Source organism: Branchiostoma belcheri, unplaced genomic scaffold (assembly GCF_001625305.1).
Source record: "Branchiostoma belcheri isolate BF01 breed outbred unplaced genomic scaffold, Haploidv18h27 scaffold33, whole genome shotgun sequence".
Lineage (NCBI taxonomy): Eukaryota > Metazoa > Chordata > Leptocardii > Amphioxiformes > Branchiostomatidae > Branchiostoma > Branchiostoma belcheri.
In genome coordinates this window covers 1,597,249-1,621,674 of record NW_017803943.1, presented here as the reverse complement: position 1 = coordinate 1,621,674, position 24,426 = coordinate 1,597,249, and the positions used below count along the sequence as shown (strand labels likewise).

The following is a 24,426-nucleotide window of genomic DNA, read 5'->3' as shown; positions in this document are numbered from 1 at the left end:
CATTGCAGCTTAGCATTTGGATGCGGCAATCTATCACCCTATTTTACTGTCACCCGGAGTCTTGGTACATGCCACTTAACGGAGTCTCCAGGCGCATGTATAACCCAACAGAGACGCACGCCAAAGCCACGTCTATCACCCACACTCATGACAAACTTCCCGACTACTTCTCAAGGTTCCGCGCAGTCATTCCATCAACGCAAAGCAATTGGTCTTGCCAAGAGCAAAAGCCCCTCTTACGTTTTCAGAGACGAGGCAAATGTTTTGCTGAAATGAGGGATCAGGCCCCCTCCTCCTCGAACGCTGACCCGTTCGGATAAACGTAATCATTTCGTCCTAAAACTTGTAAGTAGTTTTGAAGCACTGCTGCTTTGGGCTCTATTACCTCTGCATAACAGCAACAGCCTAGCATGAAAAGGGCAGCGGCTCATCATCATTGAAGCAATGAGGTATTACATACAGATAGGGCCCACTGATTGCCTATGGAGGCAAAAACCATCTTTCTATAAACTCTACTCAAACCCACCCATTCAACATTTCACAATAACTCTCGATAAAATCTCTCCAAAACTAACACAAATTGCTTTTTCTTAATCTGCAAACGGCTTGCATTTATTACACAAAAGCTAAACTGAAAAATTCAAATTAATAATAAGAAGGACCCTGCATTAAAAAGCAACCATTTTTGGAGGGTGAGTCACCATTCTCCCGGTTAAATTGCAGGCGTAACAGTAAAAGGTTCTGAGCTCTAATCCATTGCCACTTTTGGCCATGTGTGGAAGGGTTTTCCATTTGCCCCTTGACCATCAATCTACCAAATAGCGCTGTTCCCGCGCAATATAATGGAGGCATCATTTACTTCTGGGCACTTTCACGCCCTGAAATACCGCGCAGTAATAATCAAAACGTTGGGAATGCACAGACTTTTAACTTGGTCACAGGAAGCAAGTCGGTAAAGAAATTCATCAGTCTGAAACACTCACTGTTTTCACTTTTGGGCGCAGAAGAATTATTATCTGTATCTGTATCATTCTGTATAGCCCCTAAAACCACCCTTTGGGGTAACACACCAGCTTTGTAGAATCGTAGGCATACTGCGTGCATGACAGCAGCTAGCCATATTACACAGAACAACCTGTCACACCTAAAATTTGCACAATGTCATGAATATGTATCTCTGGTGGGAGGGCTGTCTGTGGGTTTGTGTATTTATTATGCTTGTCCGGAAAGATTAGATTGACAGCACATGGGTGGGGGAAGATTGACAGGAGGATTGACTAGAGGTCAAAAGGCCAGACATGGGAAATAGGGTCGCTCATTGGTTGCTCTAAAAAAATTTCCCAGAAGTCTGAAATCTCTGTTTTCTGGTGGTGACATCAGATAGCTGAAAAAGCCTCCACAGAATATGATCATGGGTAAAAAAAAACAGTAAAAAGGAGTACAAACTTCAAATATTTTAAAGTTTGGCTGAGGTTACTTAGTAATACATGACTTAGTTACTTAGTAGTGCATGCAGGTTGCAGTGCCATGAATATATGACGTATTGATGAAACGTCAATGGAATTTTATTGGAAATGAGGCAGGTTTCAGTATGACACAGACCCTTTAAATGCAAACAATTTTGGCAACGACAACACTGACACGTCACTAGAAGGGTTAATATTCATTCCGTTTTATTTGACGGCAAAAGCATACCCATTCACTTTGTACTCCAATCAACATGTCTGGTGACCCGAGTCCGGGGGGGATACGATTCGACCGGGGTGCACATCGGTTCCCGTGTCCCGTCGTGGCATGTAATCTTTCCGTTTCCTGTCGTTTGTCATTGTCCGTAACCGGTATCTGATACGCTTGACTTTGCCCTGCCATCAACACGTCGTCTATATTCATCTGTACTTAGTGCCAGGACAGAGACAGATGGAAACATTGGCACCCTCTGTACAGGGCACTGGAACTCTCACGTTGTGGGCACACACGATCAAAAAAAGCCTGTCAAACACACACATACTCAAACACACACACACACAGACACACACACACACACTGTATATTTCCTGATTTTTTTCACAGTACTTTTATGTTGGTGCAACTGCCAAGTGGGTAGAGTGCTCGCCTCCTTGCTTCAACGGATGCTGTGAACAACCAGTTGAACTACACAACATGATTGATGAACTAAAAGACAAAATATCTTTCCCAGCACACTGGCTGGATTAAGTTAAGGGATTGACCAATCAAACTTGAGAACAGTATGAGTTTAACTCATCATCATCATAGCTCATTGCCATGGCTCTCCAGCCTGTTCATCAGGTAAACTAAGGAAAAGACAATCAAATTTTGGTGTCAATTTCGGTTCAGATTTGGATCCATCAAAAAATTCTTGTTGGTTTTCAGTGGTGGGAATTTTCACCAACTAGGAGAATACGCAAGTAATGTAAGGGACCTGTAGACCTGGCACTCAAAAAAAATTGATGCGTATCAATTCAATTATGATCAAACTAATGAGTTTTCAAACCTGGCAGCTAGTTTACTGTAAAATCTCTAAAATTAATGTGTGCGATGGTTTTAACTTCATGGTTTTTACCGCTTATCATACCCCAAAACTATGACTCCACAAATATGTGTTTTACATTACTATGATTGTACCACAGAATAATGTTTCAAACATGAACTTGAAATGCAGAGAAAACATCCTTGGCACTCCTAGTGACAAATTAAGCCACTGTGAAAATCATGATCAAACATTATGTGTTGGCTACTGAATCTGAATGCCAAGAATGTTTTCATAACTCTTAGTAGTGTAGGTTTAAAATTTGTGATCAATAAAATTCCTTCCCTAACTTCATGCTTGCTGCTACATTTAGGTTAAAACCATCTCATAGCTCACAATGTACCTTCTTCCTAAAAGAAACTAAAATAAGACATAATTCTTTTCCTACTCAACAACACAGTGTCACAACATCTCGGTTATCAGGATATATATATTAGGTCAACCTAAATTCTAAAAGCTCACCGAAAACTTACTGAGTGAGATAGATGCGTTAGCGCAGAATTTTGTCGGCTTCAGAAATAAGCCCGCATCAGATTTCTCTCCCTTTGAAAAGATTTTGATGGGCTCTTTCCAATGAATACACGTTTGATTTTATCTCCAAACCGAAATTGGATTCCCCTCGTAATCTCAGCCCAGAGAGGAAATCTTGTGTGCCAGATTATGCAAGATGGCTATCTGCTGTCAGTTCAGAAGGTGGGCCGGCTTTTTTTTTTTTGCGGCGGGAGCATTTTCAAGACAAATGGCTACCAGCGCCGGAAAACCCCGGAGCAGAAAGTGATCTTTCATCCCCCGAAACACGGACTGTCGGGCTGGCAAACCCGGCTCATTTTTCAGGGTGCATATCTCGATGGCTGGGTACGATTCTGTAGCCATATATGGTAACCATAGCCGAGTCGTAGCGTAATAACTCCGGCGGGATCCTCTTTCCACCGACTGTGAAGGAATTTATGGGTTATGAATGGTTGGTTACATAGAGGGGAGACCAAGGGCACCGGCAGCTTCTTCAGCCCATTCCGTTCCCTCGGCACATCGTAAAGTTTCCTTACGCACCTCCTCAGGTCCAAAAGGACACATACAGAACAAGACTGATGTTGCGCATTATGGCAAAAACTTTTCTCTTCTTGACAATAATTCCAAATTGCCTATGAAAGTCAAATTGCTTACAAATGAGTGCAAGCAGTTCGGATCGATCCATATGTCCCTATTCTAACTGTAGGTATTGATTATTCTACGGCCTATTTGATGTCATCTATTGATTCCCTTTGATGGCTAATACTCGCCTTAAACAGTGGGAATATGCGGGTGTTGTATTGCAGAAATAGATGAGCTCACGGCTCGCGCACCTTGAACGAGAAACGATCCGGTTTCTGGCGGCTGGCCATGAGCCCCTAATAGTTTCCTTCCTTAGGCTTGATCTGATATAACAGCAGGCTTTAAACCGGCCAATATTGTTTAACAGAAATTTCACATGACCTCTCTCTCTGTCCAGCAGGCTATCTCAAGTACATGTAGTTGCAGAATTTTCAACTTGCCCCTTGAATGAATGATCTACATCAAAATAAAAGACCTACAATGCCTGATGCAATAAAACTACCATTTACTCCACTCAAGTTCAACCCATTGTTCATTAGTCTTTTATATCATGAACACAGAAACTTGTATACTTTGCAACGGACAATGCACCGAGACAAAACACAGGGGACCAATAGAAAAATGCTGCCGACTCATCAATACTAGAACCAACCTGTGCGCTGTCTCTGAGCTATCAGTATTTCTTACACTGAGCAATTTGCCGTGGTCTTTCTGAATCAAAACCATGAGAATAAAGTGTGAAAACCTTCAATACAACATCCGTTGGAAAACGTCAACTGCACTTCGAACCTGCAGTTAGTGTAGACTGAAACACCTGCAAAGGGTATTTCTAAAAGCCTGACAAATTTCTGGACCGTGGAAAAGGTGTTGGAAGCAGATATATTTGCTCCATTAAATAAGTCCGGGCAAAGGGTCTTTCTGGGTCGTTGAATGGTTTGCAGAGGTTGAATGTTTTCTGGAAAAGCCCATTTGGACGAGGTTCACTTCTCCAACTCATACCTTTAAGCCGGTGCGCTCGCCACTTTACAGCCAAATGGATTCGAATGGTCCTGGGAAAGTTCTCGTATCTGATCAATCGTTCTTTGTGCTTGTTTGACCTTGCTGTAACTGCCAATAATAGAGGTGCACTTGAGCCCGTTTTTTCTCGCACCACCATCAATTGAACCTTGCTAGATTGCTGGAAGAAGAAATTGATCCTAAGAAGCCCTCTCAAGCTTCAAAATCCCCTTTAATGAAGGGAGCCGGAGGCGTGGGTGGATTGCCGACGTGTTTCTTGTTTCTACTTTATTTATCTTGTGGGGCAACACGATTGCTCACTGCTCTGGCAGCTCCCCAACCACCCACTGTTTAATGTGTGAGAAATGATACCTTACTGCTTTGCTTCTGCATCTAGGCAATACTGTTTTGATTATATGGATGGGCATCCTCTGGGTACTCCAAAACTGATGCGAGCGTGGTAAGAAAAAAGTTGAGAAAAAGTTGCCTTCTTTACACAATCCAAAGGACTGAATACACAAAACATGGTACGTACAGTATATACCAAACACTAATTCTAACAATTGTTTATTTTTGTTCTTTCACATCTTACCTTAACTTACAAAGACTTGCTGGTTCAAGCAAGTGGTAATTCGAGCCCTGCTTCCCTTCCTCTGGTGTCATTGTCTTTTCCTTTTGACCTCTGTCAAATGTCAAATCCTTCAAATGTCAAACACTTCTTTGTACAGTTGCAAACTTTCCTTTTTTCGGAAATGGGCAAAAAAAATTGACGCGTGCACGGATGTCATCCATGTAATCAAGTCAGTTTGGCCTTATCTGTGATTCCCTTCACATCAGGAAGGTATTGGCGATTGCCTTTACTTAACACGTGGGCAATTTCTCGGCACCCCGGATAGCACTCTCCCCACCAATTGATGCTGCCTACAAGTTTGCTGAACACGCTTAATAACCGCGGTGAAGGATTATACCACTTTCCCCATTGGCCGGGCACAATCGGACCCATTCCGTCTCATCAACACCGGGGGAGCTTCATTTCCGTCTAATCTGGACAAATTCTCCCCGTCTGAGATTAGACGAGCCGTTGCTTTCAGATTAAAATCAAGTGAGCAGATTTATCACCGGGTGATGATGAGAAGGCTGGGAAAGTCGTGCAGGCTACTCTGGTATGCGCCGGGGCATGAGATTACTCCGAGCGGCGCAGCCGTTTCTCATCTTCCGTAGGCTTTGTACCGGAGTACTCTGTGATACAAAACAGTAAAGAAGATCCCAGCATGGGCTTAGAGAGTATGCGAAAGCCAGGGGGGAAGATGACTCGTTTTCAACATTGGATAAGATGTGTGGGCAGCGGGTTGACTATCCCACGGTGCAAACAAAGAGAAGGGGAAGCTTTTACTTGTTTGACAGTGATGTATGTTGACGTTGTGTGCGAGGAAAGTTTTCCCTACGTGCATTGTGCAGGAGTTATATGCAGGAGCCAAAGGCTGCACTTGAATAATAGCTTCCAATGTGTTTTAAAACCACGCCTCAGAAAAGATTAAGGTATAATAAAAGCATGGCTAAAGACAAGATTTTAACTGTCAAAATTTTGAGAACGTTTTTCCTGTTTCCAACAACATACAATACCTTAGAGATTACAGGATATATAATAGGAGGACAAAGCCATAGCTTACATTCAGACATCTTAAATACCAATCTCTTCAGCAGCCCGAAGTATACTGCCAGAGGCTCTTAGACATGTAAATCAGTACTTAACATTCTTCAGACTGCTATCGAATGTGACATACGTGTTCTATAGAAAGGAAAAAAAATCACTTGGCAAAAGAATTATCTTGGCAGTCACTCAATGTTTTGGGCCCATTTTTTAATGAAAAGTACCAGGAAAAACAATCAAACATTTTTCTCTGTCCTTATGATTATATAAGGTAATGTAACAATGTAAATCATGATATTTTGGAGATTTTATTTTTGCTTTTTTTTAGGAGACCTCACCACCACAAATTCATGGCACTGCGAATCTGTCTTCCTTGCATGATTCCTGTTTTACAGAATTCTTTCCACTACCATGTATAAATTGAAAACAACATCTTTTTTGTCATAAAACACACCTGGTCTAATTTTTTTTCAACGTTCAATGCTGTGGCCATCTTACTGGGCAAAAAAAATTCACAGACAGCCAGCGGTGTGGACTGAAAGGCTCAGTAAAAATGCCCAACGATATATTGGGATCAGGGGAACTCCTTGCAATCTGGACACTGAGCACTTTCTGCTGATTCTACCCCAGATTACTCCAGGGAAATAGCCCGTCTGCGTTCTCCACGGGGCCTGGAATTAGCAACCCTTACCTGTAAAGGTGTCTGACATCAATATGTGTCAACCGGCGGCCATTTGGAGCATAGATTAAGGGGCAACGGAGCAAATTTCGCTGACATATTAGCACGATTTGCAGTAAATCTTTTCGGTAGAACTGCCCCGTCCCCCCGCTCTGGGCTCTAATGTTACCCCATCAATCTGTGTTTTTTCCAGCACCGATATATGACGCTGAAATTAGACATTGGGAGAAGCAATCCCTCTCTTGAACAAGATGGGGCAGAGGCTATTCGGTGACCGACAAATGCCCCTCAGGAAACCATCTTTCTTCTGGTCGGGCAGTGAGCCCACTCCCTAAGTCTCTAAGAGCGCATACCCGGGCCCGGCTTGATTTCTATTCAAACAAAGTGCGCGAGATGTCGTTACCGCTATTTCTCCCGCTTGCAGTTTCTGCTCACGACCCTCCATCCCCTCTCTCTTATCAGCGAAATGAGAATTTTACTACCCTGGTCAGAAGGGTCATAAAGTTTTTATGTCCATCCTAGAAATCACCGCTTGCCGGGGAGCGACTTGCATACAGTATGAGAGGCCGGCCTGCGCAGAGAATTTCAAGTTGCGGCCGTGTTTCCTCCTTAGTGTGCGAGACGCGGCGTGGGATATTGCCTGGCCCATTTTCTCCTGCCAATGTCAACGTTAGTAAGTACAACTTTGGAAGGTCATCAGCCGAAGAGGCAGCCGGTAAAGGGGGACGGCACTGCAACCATCAAACTGCTCCGCCCAGCCGGGGATAAAACCTACGCGTGTCACTCGACGTAAACTAATTCCACCCCAGGGGCAGCGGCGTCTGCATCACGGGAGCCAATCGAAACAGACCAGATCGATCATGTCGATGCCCGGGTGTCAAAGTGGGCTTTAATCACTGCCGAGCCTAATGATAGAAATTTAATCAATATTTAATTTGACAAAGGCCATCTCATTTTGGACTAATTTCAGGGCATGTAAAGAGTTTAATGCCTGGCTTACTCCACAGGTTAAGGCAGAGGGTCGGCAACCTTCTATGTAGATTAAGCTATCTTCATCTAACTTTTTCCCTTCTGCTCTTCCTGGGTCGTGTGGTCACATTCGACGTAGGTCGTGATGCAGAATTTTTGGAGCAACTGTGACAGATCAAACTGCCAACAAGGATCTAGGACAGCCTTTTTCGTAACGAGACAACTGAATTTTGCAGGACACATGCGTGTCACGTATCCGAAGAATGCATTTAGTTTGTGATCGTATGACGATCGTATGACGTAATAGTTTGATGTCACAGTACCTCCATCCAGGGTTGTCTTACATTACAGCAATGAGCATCCAAATATTGCACATTTTCCTGTTTTTAAGTCAAAAACATCTACAATTCTTGACTGCAAAGTTTAACAGAACTCATGCTATAAAGTAGTGTGTCTTATAGCCAGTCCAAGCCTGTATATAGATGACTTAAGAACATCTTAACATCACTTGAACATTTCACTCCGAATCTACATATCACAGTCCATTTGTTCCTGCTGAAAACACCATGTCACATGGCAAGTTTCAATTCTTTTCCAAAAACTACTAACAACTTCTTCCCATATGGCATCCATAGCAGAAGAAACCATAACCAGTAACAGCACCATTTTTGCCTTTCAAGAGACTTGTAAACTTTATATGAAGCCAATTTACCATGAACCTCTGTGTTTCGGCAACACATTTCCCTGCAATTTTTGAGGGAGGTGAACGGAAAAGACTCGATATTTATGGCTAACGGGAGACAGACGGTCACATCTATATGCTTCCTGTGAGGAATTGCTGTGGGAATACAACTGCAGAAGGTCGGCAATTTTGTGAAATGTCATATTTCATAGCCTGGTAACACTGCAGGGTTCCATCTTGCTATACCGGTAACTTCATTTCTGAATGTTCTATCCAGTCAAAAGGTCTGCTCGTTTCAGAGCTAATGTTTCCCATTGAAAGCTCACCATTGCCTGGAAAGAAATTTCTCCGACCTTTTCCTTAGTTTCAAAAAGCCACGAAAATTGCGCAGTTATCGCGTGAGAAACTTTCCGTACGTACTGACGCAAGATTTCCATCGACGGATGCTTCTGACCTGTGGGTAAAATTTGTACATTTTGACAAATGAGCTTTCCGTCAATTTCAAGGTCCTGGACCAGAGGTCAATCCGCTCCCACGTGAGAATCAAGGACACCCAACTTTCTGTTTTTTAAGTGCAGTCTGTTTTATTTTACAGCTGTGAGATAACCAGATGGCTTAATTTCTAGATTCCAGAGTGCTAGGAGTAGATAATTCTGGCCACACTAACTGTTGTCGACTCGTGTGCGACGTAAAAGCCAATATTTCTTGTTTAATGTCTTAGTTGATGGCAGGCAATTCCACTTGCTGAGCCCATCGGCCCGGGGCAAACACATAACGGTTTTTACATAAAGGTGTTTTGCTTTTACGAGAGTGTTCCCTCTCAAAAAACATCTCATTGACATTAGTCAAGGTCAGTATTACTACCTCTAGCTAGGTTTAGAGAGCTTTCATAAGTCTTCTTGTTTACTGAATGGTAACTACGATTTATGCAAGGTAAGAAATTATACTTTGTTTTATATACCCTAACAAAAAGCAGCACCCGGAAAATCTTACAGCGCACACTCCAATAGAAAATAGCGTCGTAAAGTTTTGTTTCATAAAACTCGGGGAAAATAAGGATACAATGATGGCTAATGTCCGAATTACTGCAGGGCAGTATACACAATAATAGGCTCAGGCTAAATCTGTGACCTTATAAATATTGGAAAGTAATGAATATGAAATGAGAGCATTTCTGTGTCAAATGACCGTGAGGAGGGATGTGGTACAGAAAGCAGGCTGTTTTTCCTATCATGGCGGTGTACGGTCTGCGAAGGTAACGTGGTATTTACAGATAATGCCATGTATCTATCTTGATCCGCACCCCGGCATTACAAGGGATCACTGCCAGCCCATTCTGCACCTGATGACCAATATCTACACGTCAGGTGACTGCCAATGAGGGGGTCAGGGGCCCTGGCTGAGGAACACTCGCGGAATAATCAATTTTTCCTCACCCACTTATCCATTAAGAGAGCTGGGCTGGCAAAATCTGATAAAACAAAATAATGTAACGTACACCCAAAATAATTCACTTTGAGCGGCTGCAAAAGGGCCCGTAGAAAACAAGATAAGAAACACTTCGCTGCTTTATAGCCGTACGAGAAAGGGGTCAGTATAACCGGACGTATAATGGGTCTTGGTGGATATGTGGACTGATCTGTCTTAAGTAGTGTGCCGAGGACTTTTGGATGAAAAACTTCCATAATTGCATTCGGCTCACGATTGCAGCAACAAAAGTAAAGCTAGTCCAGCAAGTTTTATAATTATAATTCTGTTTCCTATAGAATTAATTTCACAAAATGTGTATGGAAAGAATTGTACGCACTAACTTTACGTTGTACATGCAGAGAAAAGTAGTACCCAAGTTGCCGCTAGATTTTAAGCCTACATGTATCATTCAAGGGCTTTTACCTTAAAAGGCCTGATGCACTTTTGAACTAATATTCGTGTTAATCAAGATTCATAAGTACCTAAAGCAGTTACATGTCTCATCTAATTTGTCATGCTAAAAACCAATATGTGTACTAACCCTTTTTAATTCATCACGGCTGCGGAAGCATTAAGACACAGTTTTTCAGGATTATCGGCAGTTGTTTGAGTTCATTTCTTTCACAAGTCAAAACTTAGGAAGAAGTTATAAACCTTTGAAGTTACGGTGCGGTCACATCCTGTGATGTGTTATTTTGTGACATTTGTATGACATTTGCATGGATATGCCATGGATGACATCAGTTTGCAATAGTACAACAGGCATGACTAGGCTGGATCAATGTTTTCTCGCATGTCTTCAAAATGTTCATTTTATAAAAAAAAATGTTTCTTGAAAAGTATTGACATTTGAAATTCAAACTTTTATGAATCATAGTGATTGCACTAAAACTGAAATTTAAAGATAAATTCTTTTTGACTTGTCTGTGTGACTGTGCTTTCTGAATGCAAAGCAGTATGGGTAATTGCATTGCAGTATGGGTGATTACTTACTTCATGAGCTCTGATTGTAAGAAGGAGTGAAGCCTGCCATCTTCACTTGCCTTATTCTTCCTCCCATCCATACAACACACACAATTCACAAACGTTGCATACGACATTGCCCCCATATCGAAGACAAAGTTCGTGTCAAGAGAAGCCTTGTGGGAAATATTTCAGACAGCAAAACTGAGGTGATAAAGTGTTAGGTGCGAGACTCGTGCTATGGCCATGTTATACAATCGCACTTGGCACGTCACACGTGGGTAACAATGCATGCTCTGGCTCACTCTCCGCCAGACAAGACAGATATACGGCCTGCGCAGGTACGTACAGGGAGAACCTGCAACAGAGAGATAAGGGAGACAAATGCGCTGAAATATGCAGACCCAGCGAAAGCCTTTCCCCTGAAGAAACGAGTTATTCTGGAAGGTGTTGGAGGTTGGGACGGATGATGCATGGTGGAACAGGTGCGCAGTGACGCGGGGTGAGAGGTGGAAAGATTTCCTCGGCGTCGAGAGGAAACGACATCATACTGCGCTTAACCTTTGACCAATCGCGGCGACTTTATCCATCATCAAAGTAACCGACTTTGACAGTCGTAAGTTTCCGAGAGTTCCCGAGACTCCGTAAAACAATGATAAGAGCCATTTTCATACCCCCTAAAGACCATTTGCTAGATGGGCCTACAGTAATGATAATAAATTTTACTGTTAGTTCAATGACATGCTCAGATAATAGAAAACAAAAGTGTCAGAACATCTAACTTACGACAACACCAAGACATTTCAATATATTTTTGATACCAATGGTCAAAAGGTGTGATATAACTCTAATTCTACATTTTCTTTCTCAAATTTGATAGGACTTGACTCCATTCATTTAGCTGAACTTTCTTTTGAACTACGGTTACTTGATAGGATGAAATCTCAAAATATAAAGAAATGGGAAAACACTAGTTGTGGTAAAATCTTCTAAGCAAAAGTTGTACTTTCTTTTCAAAAACTAGTTTAGAAGATTGAAAAGTTATAGACTATATCCTGGGTAGTTGTGCATAGAGAGCTTGGATATTCAATCGTCCACCAACCTGATGAAATTGTTTATAGAAGTTTTTACAGAACCATTGTCAGAATGGCAGTTACTATTCAAAAGACACAGGGCACCCAAAGGGCTTGAAAAGTACTACTTGAACAAACAGGAAGTTTTGACCAGATTGGTTTTCGTGCCCATGAGAATAAAACTTGGTACTAAGAGATGCTATGGGTGTTTTCCTACAAGGTACACAAAAATGAAAAGGGGACCAGTGGGAAATAAATGAAAGATCGTCCGGCAATATTGATACAAACCAATATTGCCTGACTGTTTGATATTCCTTACATATGCTTCTGTGTGCAAGTTGTGGAAAGTTTTTCACAAGTGCTACAACATACGTGTAATACATAATGATGCAGATGTAGCAACTAGTACACTATTGCCCACCTATAAGTAATGTACTTCTAATCTGCAGATTTTTAGCAAAAGGAAAGATAACGCAAAATGCACAACTTTTATTATTTTCCTACTACCTATGATATCTTTTTTTAAACATGCATACTTTTGCATTTCAAACGTGTTCCATTCCAAAACATGGTTTGGAATTCAACAAAATGGAATGCGTCTATATTCTATGAAGTGGTCCATTCCAAAAACTCCTAGCATAGTAACCTATACCTCCTACCAACCTACATGTAGTTCAGTACCCAAAAGTGGTCTTGGCCCTGCCCTGACCCAACTCATTGTTGAAAAAAAAACTTCAACACTTGCTGAGATTACACTGATATCGTACCAACAAAGAACTCCATTCTCACTGGAACATTACATACATACAGTAACTGTCTCATTAGACCGAAGTTAGTACCACATTTCACCCCGGGGTATTCAATCACATCATTTGAAGACTACTAAAACCTCTCCATCTAAAGCTCTCAAGTAGGGCATACACTTACTTATTCAGCCATTCGGACATAACGGCCATCGCTGTCTTTTACTGTCCTATATGTGCATCTACATTAATGTCTTAATGTGCATTTTACAGGTAATCTTTAGGGAGCTGGCCCGGCAGATTTAAAGTACTGAGTCTATAGGACCAACTTTACTGACTTATGGGTATAGCCCTCTTTTGGGTCATAGAAGAACATCTAAGCAATTACCTTTAATAATAGACACAGATTCTTGTGGATACTGCTTAGGCTTGGAGGATCTCAAATGTGGGTCAGATTCACATTTAGAAATGTGCGGCGTGGCTGGATAAAACTGTAAGGGCCAGTAGGTGAACTGAATCAACTCTAAAACATTCATACTTTGCCAAAGAAGAAATGCTCAAGCAACTGGATATGATTTTGGAAACGGTCAGATGTTTTAGGTAGCATAACCTTTTGTCAGTGACACTAAGAGAGTTGTCAGAAAAGCAGGTTTATCAGTACAAAAGGTAGTGGATGCTACATGCTTTTGTCACTGAAACGTCTGACCAAACATCTGTGACTAAAATCATATCCTTTTGCTTGAGTAACTGTTCTTTCAATTGGTATATCTTATTAGTAATACCTGGATGTCTAGCCTTCACTGATGCTCACACTGCTGATGCTCATTCATTTTTGAATCATAAACCAGCCTGGTATGCTGACCTACATTAATTTTGTGACATAGGTTTTGGGGCTATCAGACTAAGCCTAGGCCTGTTTTTAGTTTTGCCCTGTCGCTTCATATTTTCATTTTTCTAAAAAGAAAAAAAACACAACAACACATAACCAACTGTTGGCGTGGCCTAAGGGTGGACTTATTCTGTCCAAAACTAGTGATAAAACATCTGTTTGGCTCAGTACTCTTGTTACATTTTTTAATGGTTGAATGTACAGAAATCTACATGACATTGTACTAAATAAATACAGCATCAATAATCCCCAAGGTATTCACAATTCAAATATCCAGGTATTCCTCACAAAGTCTCCATAACACTATCCTTTTAATATGAGTAGTCTTAGGATACCTTTTTACCTACTTTTGGGCAGAAAAAGCTTTATGAAGAATAAATCCACCCTTAACCTACTGACCAATAGCTTTATTCATTAACACCAGACGTTGATATAGGATTAAAAAGATGTGGCAATTTATCATCTTGTTTCCCATAAATTGGTCCCGCTAGAATCAGATATGAACATGCCATACACAAGCGACTGGATACGATTTTGGAAAAATCAAAATTACTAGTACATGTATATACAATTGCTTGAGTAACAGTTTTTTTTGCGTATCTTATTACCTGGATGTCTAACCTTCACCAACATTACATACACAGATTATTTAGGGCGATTGTTTACTTTTAAACTGTGAGAGAAAGTTGGGTTGTAACTGTATTCGAGATGCTGCAGTGATATGCATATCCTTGCGCATCTTGTTTTAACTAACTTGGTCCTGTTACAATTAGATTATGAGTATTCCATACCCAGATTATATTAGGGCGATGTTTACTTTTAAACTGTGAGAGAAAGTTGGGTTGTAAGTGTATCCGAGATGCTGCATTGATACGCATATATCCTTGCGCAGGCTTTTCTGTGCCTTTATCTGGCGTCGCACACCTGTTCGATGACGGAGTGCGGCTGGTTTGGTGATACGGCGCCGCATCAGGAGACAAATCTCCTGCGTACCCAACATGCCTCCGAGGCACCAAAATTGCTCCCCGAATTTATTCTCCCGGATTACTCCCCGAAACAAAAACGTCAGCGGCTGCAGCTCAGAGACCAACAATGGTATTAATAATGACAGGCAGATACATCAAAATGCTTCTGAACGATATTTCATCTGCTGAGCCATGAGCCTACACTTTCCTAGTGGACAAAAACAAAGCAGCAATGGAATGAAATGAGAACCCAGAGGAAGGGCATTTCGATGTGAAGGGATTTCCAGCAGTAGGCGGATAGTCCGAGTAGAGGGTTGACCCAGTAACCCTTGCCCTACATACAGTCCCTTACATGCTTAGAAGCAAATAAACAAGTCACAAGAGACATAAGGCATTACCTCTGTGTTGTCACCATTACTGGAAGCTTTCAGAAGTTTTATACCAAAGCTTTAAGGCTCCTATTGTAGGATTGGGAAGATCGAAAAGTCTTTGGCAAGTATCCAAAACTTTTCAGTGACACTTTTGTCAGCATTTCTCAAAGAATTTTAATCCGTCTTTATAGATATTAAGAACAATTTGCGCAGTTATTACTTCTACACGTCACAGTTGGGATCTCCCGGCATATATAGCTCATAAAGCCGTCACTCCCGGTTAATAAATGAGATATTTACTTGATTGCTTTAATAATCCACACCTCAAGTCCATTAATTATGACTAATAGTCGGTTTTAGCTTTGACGTGTGTGTGTGTGGCATGGCAATGTAAAAGTTTACTTTCCAAGTGCGTAAAGAAAGAAATACCACCTTCAGAAAGTAATAATGGCAGCTATCCAGCTTTTGCATTGATAAACCAGCAGCAAAGAGAGCATAACACTACCAGGTGCAGTACTAGGGGCTAGTAGTAATAAAGGTTTTAGATTGAACGATGTACAGTCTTATGTCCTAAAAAAAATCAATGTTTGTAACATGAGCCTATTTTACAATCTACCGGCAGCATATGCAAATGCACGCTTGAGAGCGCGGACTCAAAGCAGGTTTCGCATGTTCAAACACCGCCGACGTTATTGCCGCACATATCAGCGGTCGCGAGTCTCGACGAGTCACAAGACTCGCACCCCATCAACGCCATGATAAACGAGGTGCCAACTCGTTTAAGTAGACTTTGTTAGCTGCACTCTAATTCCACCATCTGGCCGTATCACTGATCTGCCTTCACGAGGCTTCGGAATCGAAAAACAATTGCGTCGTAAAAACTCCTCGAAAAAAAAACCTGCACACAACGCAGATTTCATTTCAGATACGCTTGGGGTAATTTCTCAAGGCAGTGCATTAACCAAGTCTTTCCTCTCTAGGTCTGACAAGTTTTCTCTCTTAGCTCTGGTTCCATCAGATGAAGAAGATAGTCCTATCCTTCAGCCCCTGTAAGACAGCCTGAGTTACTTCTTCTCGCTACATCACTCCGTATCTGTGAACTGCATCTGGCTCTGACGTGTGGCAAACTTTTTCCGTTCCGTTCTTTTGCGTAGAAGTCCCAAATGGCTGACGCGTATCGGTTATCATCAATCTCAACAATGGGCCATAAACAACAGGTTGCATGCATCTGTGCTTTTCTTTATTGAACAAACAAATCATTACTTGTAAGAGGGGGGCGAAAATCCCCAAACACTCAAAGCGGTGTGCAGCTTGAAGGAAATTGAATGCCTGGATTAAAATCAACGGAAACAAACGAAATCCCACCTGCTTGTAAAAATGTAAAAAGAATGTAAGGCAGGGTAATAGGGCTTGTAGAGGGCCAATAGATGTATAACTGTACATGTGGGATGGGCTGATCTGGCAATTGCTCAAGTCTCTAAAATCATTTGTTACTTTAACCATTCTTTATTCATGAGAAGCTCAAATTGACCTACAGGGCGCTTTTCATTGGTGTAAGGGTCAGAAAAAATACAGCAAAAAAATGGTCATTTAAAGTCCTACATCATTTAAAGTCCTAACAAATCTATACACATACTTTACACATACATGGGACAAAAAGAACATGTATTATAAGAGGGAGAGTTTGTATATGCCATATGGGTTGTGTCTGTTCGTTTTGGTCATTTCTGATTGCTGTATAATTTAAGAGTCTCTTAAAGTAAGCCAGTGTTGGGGCCATGTGTATGTACATGGTGGTAGACTGTTCCAGACAATGGGTCCACGGTAGCCAATGGATCTTCTGAAGCTCGCTTGCTGGGGTTTTGGGAAAATCAGTTAACTGCTTGTGCTATAGTTGCATTCAAGCGAAAACTTTGACCCCTGAGACTTTTTGTGCAGTAGTTCAGATACTTAATTGGGCCACTGAGCCATTCAGATGGTAGTTTTTCTGTTATGCTTGCAGAAAAGGACAGTCATGTGACATCAGTGCTCACTTTCTATTGGATGGTTCTTCATACAAAGCTGCTGCTTTTTCAGCACCAAGGACAGGAACATGTAGAACATTCAGCACACTTTAACATTTTATCCTCTTCATTTTGTCTCTTATTCATGCATTGATTTAGTGTTATTAGTGTTATTTAGTGCTTTTTTTCTGAACCTCTTTCTACATAATTTTTTATTATCTAAATAATCAGCCTTATTAGGTTATCTTATTCAAAGATACATGTAGCATGAACATTCAAACTTTTCATCAAATGTTTTTGGGGACAGTCAGGGTCTCCCCCAGGAAAATATCAAAATCTTGACCCTCTGAAATGCCATTTCCTGCATTTTGAGGGGCAAATTTTGCTGGTAGACTAACATTTAAGTTTTATGACATCTCTTTCCATCTTCTAAGCAAGGATTTGGCGAACTTAAGGCTAAAGTTTCCCCTCTTGTTTTCCAAGGAGGGGAGACGTAAGTAAATTAGGGCTTTGTTATAATGCTTATCTATTTGCACACCACCCACTCACCACAGTAAGGCACAGTAGTTCCCTGTTGAAGTAGTCCAGGTTCTTCTTCTCGATGGCCTCCAGGTAGCTCTGCAGTCGTGTGTACGTGTACGGGAAGCAGTACGAGAATTGATACACGTCGTCTTCACGGTCGAAACAGAAGGCAAACGACATGACGTAGTTCTTGCGGTGGTCCGGACAGCGGTAGTAGTACACGTTCTTTGGCGGCACCCTTTGCCTAAAGTGGTTGAAAACCTCACCAATGTTATCAGCTTTCAAAAAAAATTCTTTGATTTCATTATGTTTTTCCAGTTAAGAATATCTTCTTTATACATCCCAGAACCAACAAATTAATGTGGTATGGTCTTAACCTATGGAGTCCAAAGTAAACCATCATTGTTTTACTGCACGGCTTAGCGTCCGTTGTTCCCCGTCATGCAAGGGTTGGACGTCGTGGGGTGTCGTTTAGGTCTAATTGCTGCTCTCCAGCTGCTTCTGTCTAGCGGGTTGGCCTTCTGCAGCTTCAAGCTTTTGACGTCTTCCCTAATACTGTCTACCCATCTCTTTTTTGGACGGCCACGTGGGTTTCGTCCCTCTACAGGCATTGTGTTTGACCTTGTATATTTAAGAAACAATTTCATAACCTCCGATTTCACCTGACAATTATATTTTTGAGAGGAGAGTAGGAAAATTTTTGAGAGGAAAAATGAACCAACCATCTCGGCCTGCTGGTAGATTTGACCAGTGGTGACATCCCTTCTCTGTACAGGCTCTTGGTCTTGCTGAAGTTCACAATGTTGAAGATCACCCTCTGAGCAACAGTAATGACAAGAACTCAGAGATTTCAGACTGCTGTGAAGTGTTTGCAGTTTTTTATGGATCCAATGTTCATGATAAACAATAATTCTTTGATCTTTAATACTTAAAGAACAATTTTATAACCTCTGATTTCACCAATTATACAGTCATGTATTTTTGAGAGGAAAATAAAACTTACACTTATCGAAAAAAGAGTTGGGCCCACCCTAAAGTGAGTGTATCAAAGGTATCAGTTAGATCTTACACAACTTGTACTAACTGCACAAAACTTGAGTGTTAGTCCATAAAGTGGTAACTTACCGTTTATACAAAACAAACAAGCAAAGAAACAAACAAACATGTTTACAGACCTGTCCGACCATGACATTTTCCACGGTGAAGTTGAACCAGACCCTGAAGCGAGGGTTACAGGTGTCAGGTCGGATGAACAAGTCATACTCAAACTCTGTGATGTAGTCCACTCTGCCCAGGTTACCTGTGGGCAAGGACACAAAAATGGCTTAACACAGACTTGGACCTGATTTATACGTGGGCAAAATGTTATCATACACAAGCCTAGAATCCATCCCTACCAGCTATTTGCCAGTTAGAGATGGATTCCAGGCTAATCGTACATGTAAGGCATGATCTGAACGTATGTATGTCAAAGCAATTGTATATACAAAGTATATTGTAAAAGAAATTTAAAACTTCAAACTTTTTGAAACTTTTATCTCAAACTTTTCGAAATCTCAAACTTTTTGAAACTTCAACCCGACATTGGAACAGATTCCAAGGTTATTCAAACTTCACTACAATGGCTAGTCACATATAACACATGGAAATGAAGTATCCTTCTACTACTGAAAGAACAGAATAATGTTTTGACACAAGCTAGCCTTTCTTTCCATAAAACGTTTAATGTTGTCACCAGTCTTCAGCACTGGCTCCTCTATTAGAGTCTTTAAGACCTCACTGTCCCGCCCAGCCTTGAACAATACGAAGCGGAACATTACCTGAGGATTTTGTATTCACAGACAAGCCTACTTCACGGCTCGTTTCAAAAACATGGACATCAACATTGGCTTGGGTCACAGAGTACATGTTTCATAAGAATTACATTTCCCGGCCAAAATTGAAGAACGCATCTTCCTAGAATTCAAATCAAACACTGTACCTCAATTGTGGCAAACTTCAAGGACAGACTTCAAGGACAAAGTAAAGAAGATAACCTTGAGATTGTTTTGAAACTATCAATTTCGTAGATAGAGTCAGAACCTGAAACCGCAGAAAAATTAGAATATGAATACGTTCTTCAAGAGAGGTAGCAATTTGGCAACGTATTACTTAGATGTTGGAACCCAGTGACCACAAAGGCTATGTTACCAATTCCTAAAGAGACCTTTTTTCATCCCATGGTGTTTTCGGATATTACATTTCAAAAGGCAGACATATGAGACTTGGGAAGTTCCCAACACTTATTTTCCCATTTCGACTGCCGGGTTCAAATGAGTGTCTTAAATATGCGGCGGACGGGAGGTCCCTTTCATTCCATGGAACTCATCTTCCCCGAAAATTACTTTCTGCCACCTGTAAAGGTTTGGTATCGGCAGACATATTAAGTCACCCCGCGGAACTCCAGCCCTGCATACATATAGCTTATTCATTTTATAGCGCTAACGTTATGGTTGTTCAGTGAGTTCATAACCGGAATGGCCGAACCAGGAGCCAACGATGCTCCAAGCACCATCAAAAATGAATGACTCCGTATGTCTAATAACAAAAAGGGATTGTCCTTTGCCAAGGGCAAATAGTGGAGGAATCCCGGGAGGATCCGTGTCTGTCCCACCCCCTCCGGGTCCTCGGATATTAGAACAGCTGCGTAAAAAGATGGATGTGACTTGGCCAGACTATATCTTTTTTTATGGAAGTTTAGCGAGGCATGCGGGCGGCGAAAGCCGGGCGGTATTGGAGCCGTATATCGGTGGCGTGAACGGACTACACGTTATCGCGGGTAATGAATAGGTCTTCATCCGGCTTTGACAAGGTTTCTAACGGCCGGGTACACTTCAGCGTGAGGTGATGGTATCTTCGCGTCGGCTACTTGGGACCTTTAGCGGGGAATCTTGACGACCACTTCCAGTGACTCGAAGCTGCGATACGGGGACGTTAAGTCGTGGCTTTTCACACAAGTCAGGCCGAAATGGCTACTCCGTCTTCATGTTTCTCACAGATATACATGTAGTCACTGGGTCGTAATTCCTGTAAAGTTCAATTGCCCTGTCCTAATACCCACTGTTTAGAAGAGGCATTCCATCAGATGAAAATGTTACGGTAACGAAGTCAAGTCTGGGGCATACTAACTACTTTTTGGACCACTAGACAACTTAGGAAGGGGGATGGATTTGGAAGTTTTTAACTTTCTAGCAGTGAAAAATACATAAATATCCTTAACCTCCTCCCTGCTGACAACAAGCTGCATTTTATCAAAAAATGAAAATCCGAAGAAATAGAATTCTCAGCATTTGAAGCTGAGTTCTACCCAGCATCCTTTCTTCGTCACTCAGGACTAGTACAAAAATTTTGCAAAATCTATCATCTTTGGCGGAAAAAATTGGCAAGTAAAGATATAGAAAGAGATGTCATTAAACTAAGCTTAGTCTACCAGCACCAATGCCAGTACACCCAGTTTGTGGCAACACCACAAACTTCCAGAGTGTAAACAAACATAGCTGACAGCTTAGTGTTGTCAACTTCCAAATACACTCATAAGGGGTCATATTTTGGCACCTCCAATTCCCAAATGGCACTTGTTTGCAATGGAGTAGGGTTGACTCAACTTACTTTGCAATGAAATGGCCAGAAAATTGACTTTTTGTATCATCCTTATGTTATGTAATGCGGCTTTAAAAGTACCCTTATGTAGAGAAATGTCAGGATGCCCCAACTTCATAAGTCCATCTGCAGAAAAGTTATGGCAGCCAAGTTCAGCGGGGGCAGGTTTGACTGATGTACGACTCATGTCGGTAATAATGGCACCGCCGTTCTCTCAGTTCCAAAGGTCGGGGGTCGTCAGCGTGCCATGTCCTGTCACGGCGCGCCCCACATCAAAGATACGTCGGAGAACGCGGAGAGTTATTACGCCTGCCCCGCCTTCGTATGGCGTGCTTGGCAGAATAACTCGCAGAATGTGCCAACAGTCTGATTATAATTTCTAACTACAACATTCTTGCTTTACTGCTACAATTTTGTGTGTTTTGCTGCATTCTTGTTTGGTGACTGGAGCTGAATAATGTTAGTTTCATGATTAATAAGTCCTAAGTTGCAAGCAGGAGGACATTGTACAAGCCTGCTGGCATTTTTTCCTCCTCCCGCACACAGCTTTTTTCCTGAATTTGCACATTTGTTGATTAATGTTTGCTTTTTTATTTATGCAAATAAATGAATTATAAAACAAATAAAAAAATGAATGAAATAGCCAACTGCCTGTTCAGTATATGTCTGTATGCCTGCCACGCACAGCCCATAAGCTGCAAGACGCTGAATAATTATACAGTTAATGTTCCCCTTCACTGCAAGGCTGGCTGTTCTATCCGGCGGAGAGAGAGCCCTAGCGGAGTACCTCCTTGGCCAATAAGCAAGGGTTTTCCACCGTGCGTTACGCTCTCGATTTCCCAAGCCGACCATGATATTTGACCCCCGTGCCCGCCGACTTTGCCAGCCGGGTAGAAAGCACCTCGAACCATTTCGTATATGGATGGCGCCTCTACATCCATATCAAAGGGGCAAAGGCCTGCAAACACCTGCCAACATAAAAACACTAGCTAGCCATGTCGACGAAATTTACGGCGGCTCGCTTAAAATATGGCAGGGTTGTTCCCCCTAAAGTCTTTGATCGTGCTGACATACGAGAGGGGGGCGGAATAATACATCAACAAAATGGTCAAGAGTCGGGCCGTAAAAATCAATGGTTCAGGCATACAATATATCGCCTGTCATCCCTTTTATTGCAGGCTACTGTAGGAAGCTATGCAGCTGGGTTTGCGAAAAACGTGAGGAAAATGCAGCCGCTGAAGTTATGGATCCACGCAAACTTTTAAGAGCTAGATACGCTCTGCAAAAGAGGATTTGTTGTATAATGCTTGAACAGTTTTGTTTCGAGTGATGCTGTTGCAATCTATGGTTGTTGATTCATGCAAGTTCCATATGAACTAACTATTAAGTAAGGTCAAAAATATTCCAAGACTATTTAGAGTTGTTGACGTGTGAATTTCTCTTCTTATTCATCAATTTCTCACTGATTCTGTACAATCATGCATTCTCCCAATGACTTCCATATGGCAACAGATATGAATATTGCAGAAAAAAATGAAGAAAGGAAATGAGGTAGCCTCTTCTAGGACCTTTGAACTAATTTGCTGTCAATATCCTGAACATGTTTAGAATGTGGAAGGTATCTATGGACACACAAGCAGGCACACACACAAACAGGCACACAAAAAACACAACCTCTGCAAAGATTATTACAATCAGTAGACAACAGAAATTCCTGCACAGACAACAGAAGCTCCAATTCTAGCTACCTGCACTAACCTGTTCCAACACAGGTGGCATTTCAAGCCTGGCTAACACATAAAGAGGCTATTTATTTCTGCTAAGTAGGACATTAACCTTTTGACAATCCTAGAAATAAACTCTAGAATTACAAGAAGTTAATCAGGTTCGTTAACAAATGCTATTACGAACGCCCCTCGGTTGTTGTTACATGCTCTTTAGATGCTACATAGGGGTACATGTGTGTATCTCTCAGGTGCTCTTAAAGTTAAGAGGTTCTCATGTAAACTGTTTGGCAGGCACTTGAGTACTCTGACTTTATATGCAATAATCAGTATATATTATACTCAATGGGCCATGCTGTAAACCATCTAGGCTAGACGACAAATGTTAGCAGCAACTTTGTTCCTGACTTTGTCGTTTGGTTTAGAATGGATATGAACATAGACTTGGAAATAATTTAAAATCATTCAAATGATTCAGAAGTAGAAATAATTTAGATACATAAGTCCAATATGTACCAATATATACTCAATTCAAACTCTAAGACTGTTAATGTGTTATATGAAGTTATCTATTTCAACAAGTGAAAAGTTTATGAAAGTTACATGTAACTATTGTGTTGTCATAGTGGTACATGTACAAATGTAGCCTCTGTTAAGTTTGACTGCTAATTTAACTAAAACATAACTGATTATTAAGAAAAGTATGTACATAGAAGACTTATAACATTCATTTTTGGATGTTATCCCAAGAAGTAATTTTCATTAGTTTTACCATGATAATTACTTATTGGAATGATAACATATAGCATAATCCCTGTCAACCAAAATGATTACATTTCAACAGGATATAAATATCAAAACATTACACACAATGTTCATCTATATCCCTGTAATATGTGATATTTTGTCTTCGTATCCCATATTATCCTAGTACTGCATCAAGATGATATCATTTTGGCTGGCTGTAATGTCTAATATTCTACAGTAAAGTAATAGTTCAATCCCTGGAGATAATAATTTTAGCAAATTACTGCAATAAGTCATAAGTTATTCCATGATAACATATATGAGAGTCTATGTTATAACTTAACATTCCCCAACATATCCTAAAAGTTAAACATTCAATCACATTACTGGTACATGTAGCTACATGATATCATTGATATTGTGTTTGCCAAAAACCTTTAAATGCTGTATGATTATATGATACTGAAAATGAAGTGCAGATTGTACCAGTAGAGACTCCGATTGGGATCTCTACTAGCAGTGATTCTACCAGGTCGGAGTCTCTACTTTCACATACCGGTACATGTACAGCACGTACATACAGTACTGTATTCAGTTACCTTGCATATAAAAGAGAGATCCTACATAATATTAAATATATTATAATGCATTTCTGATCTACATTGAAATTACAAAATTAAACTGTTATGCAGGTTGAAGC

The 24,426-nt window shown here is 41.1% G+C and overlaps 1 protein-coding gene across 1 annotated transcript in view; it reads right to left on the bottom strand.

Annotated features, from left to right (window-relative positions):
- Positions 1 to 24,426, bottom strand: part of LOC109475201 (cytosolic carboxypeptidase 6-like) — a 79,701-nt gene that overhangs the window by 37,837 nt on the left and 17,438 nt on the right. The window contains 3 exon segments of the mRNA XM_019775783.1: positions 17,644 to 17,860; positions 18,339 to 18,433; positions 18,792 to 18,916. Of these exon segments, the coding sequence (XP_019631342.1) occupies positions 17,644 to 17,860; positions 18,339 to 18,433; positions 18,792 to 18,916 (437 nt within the window).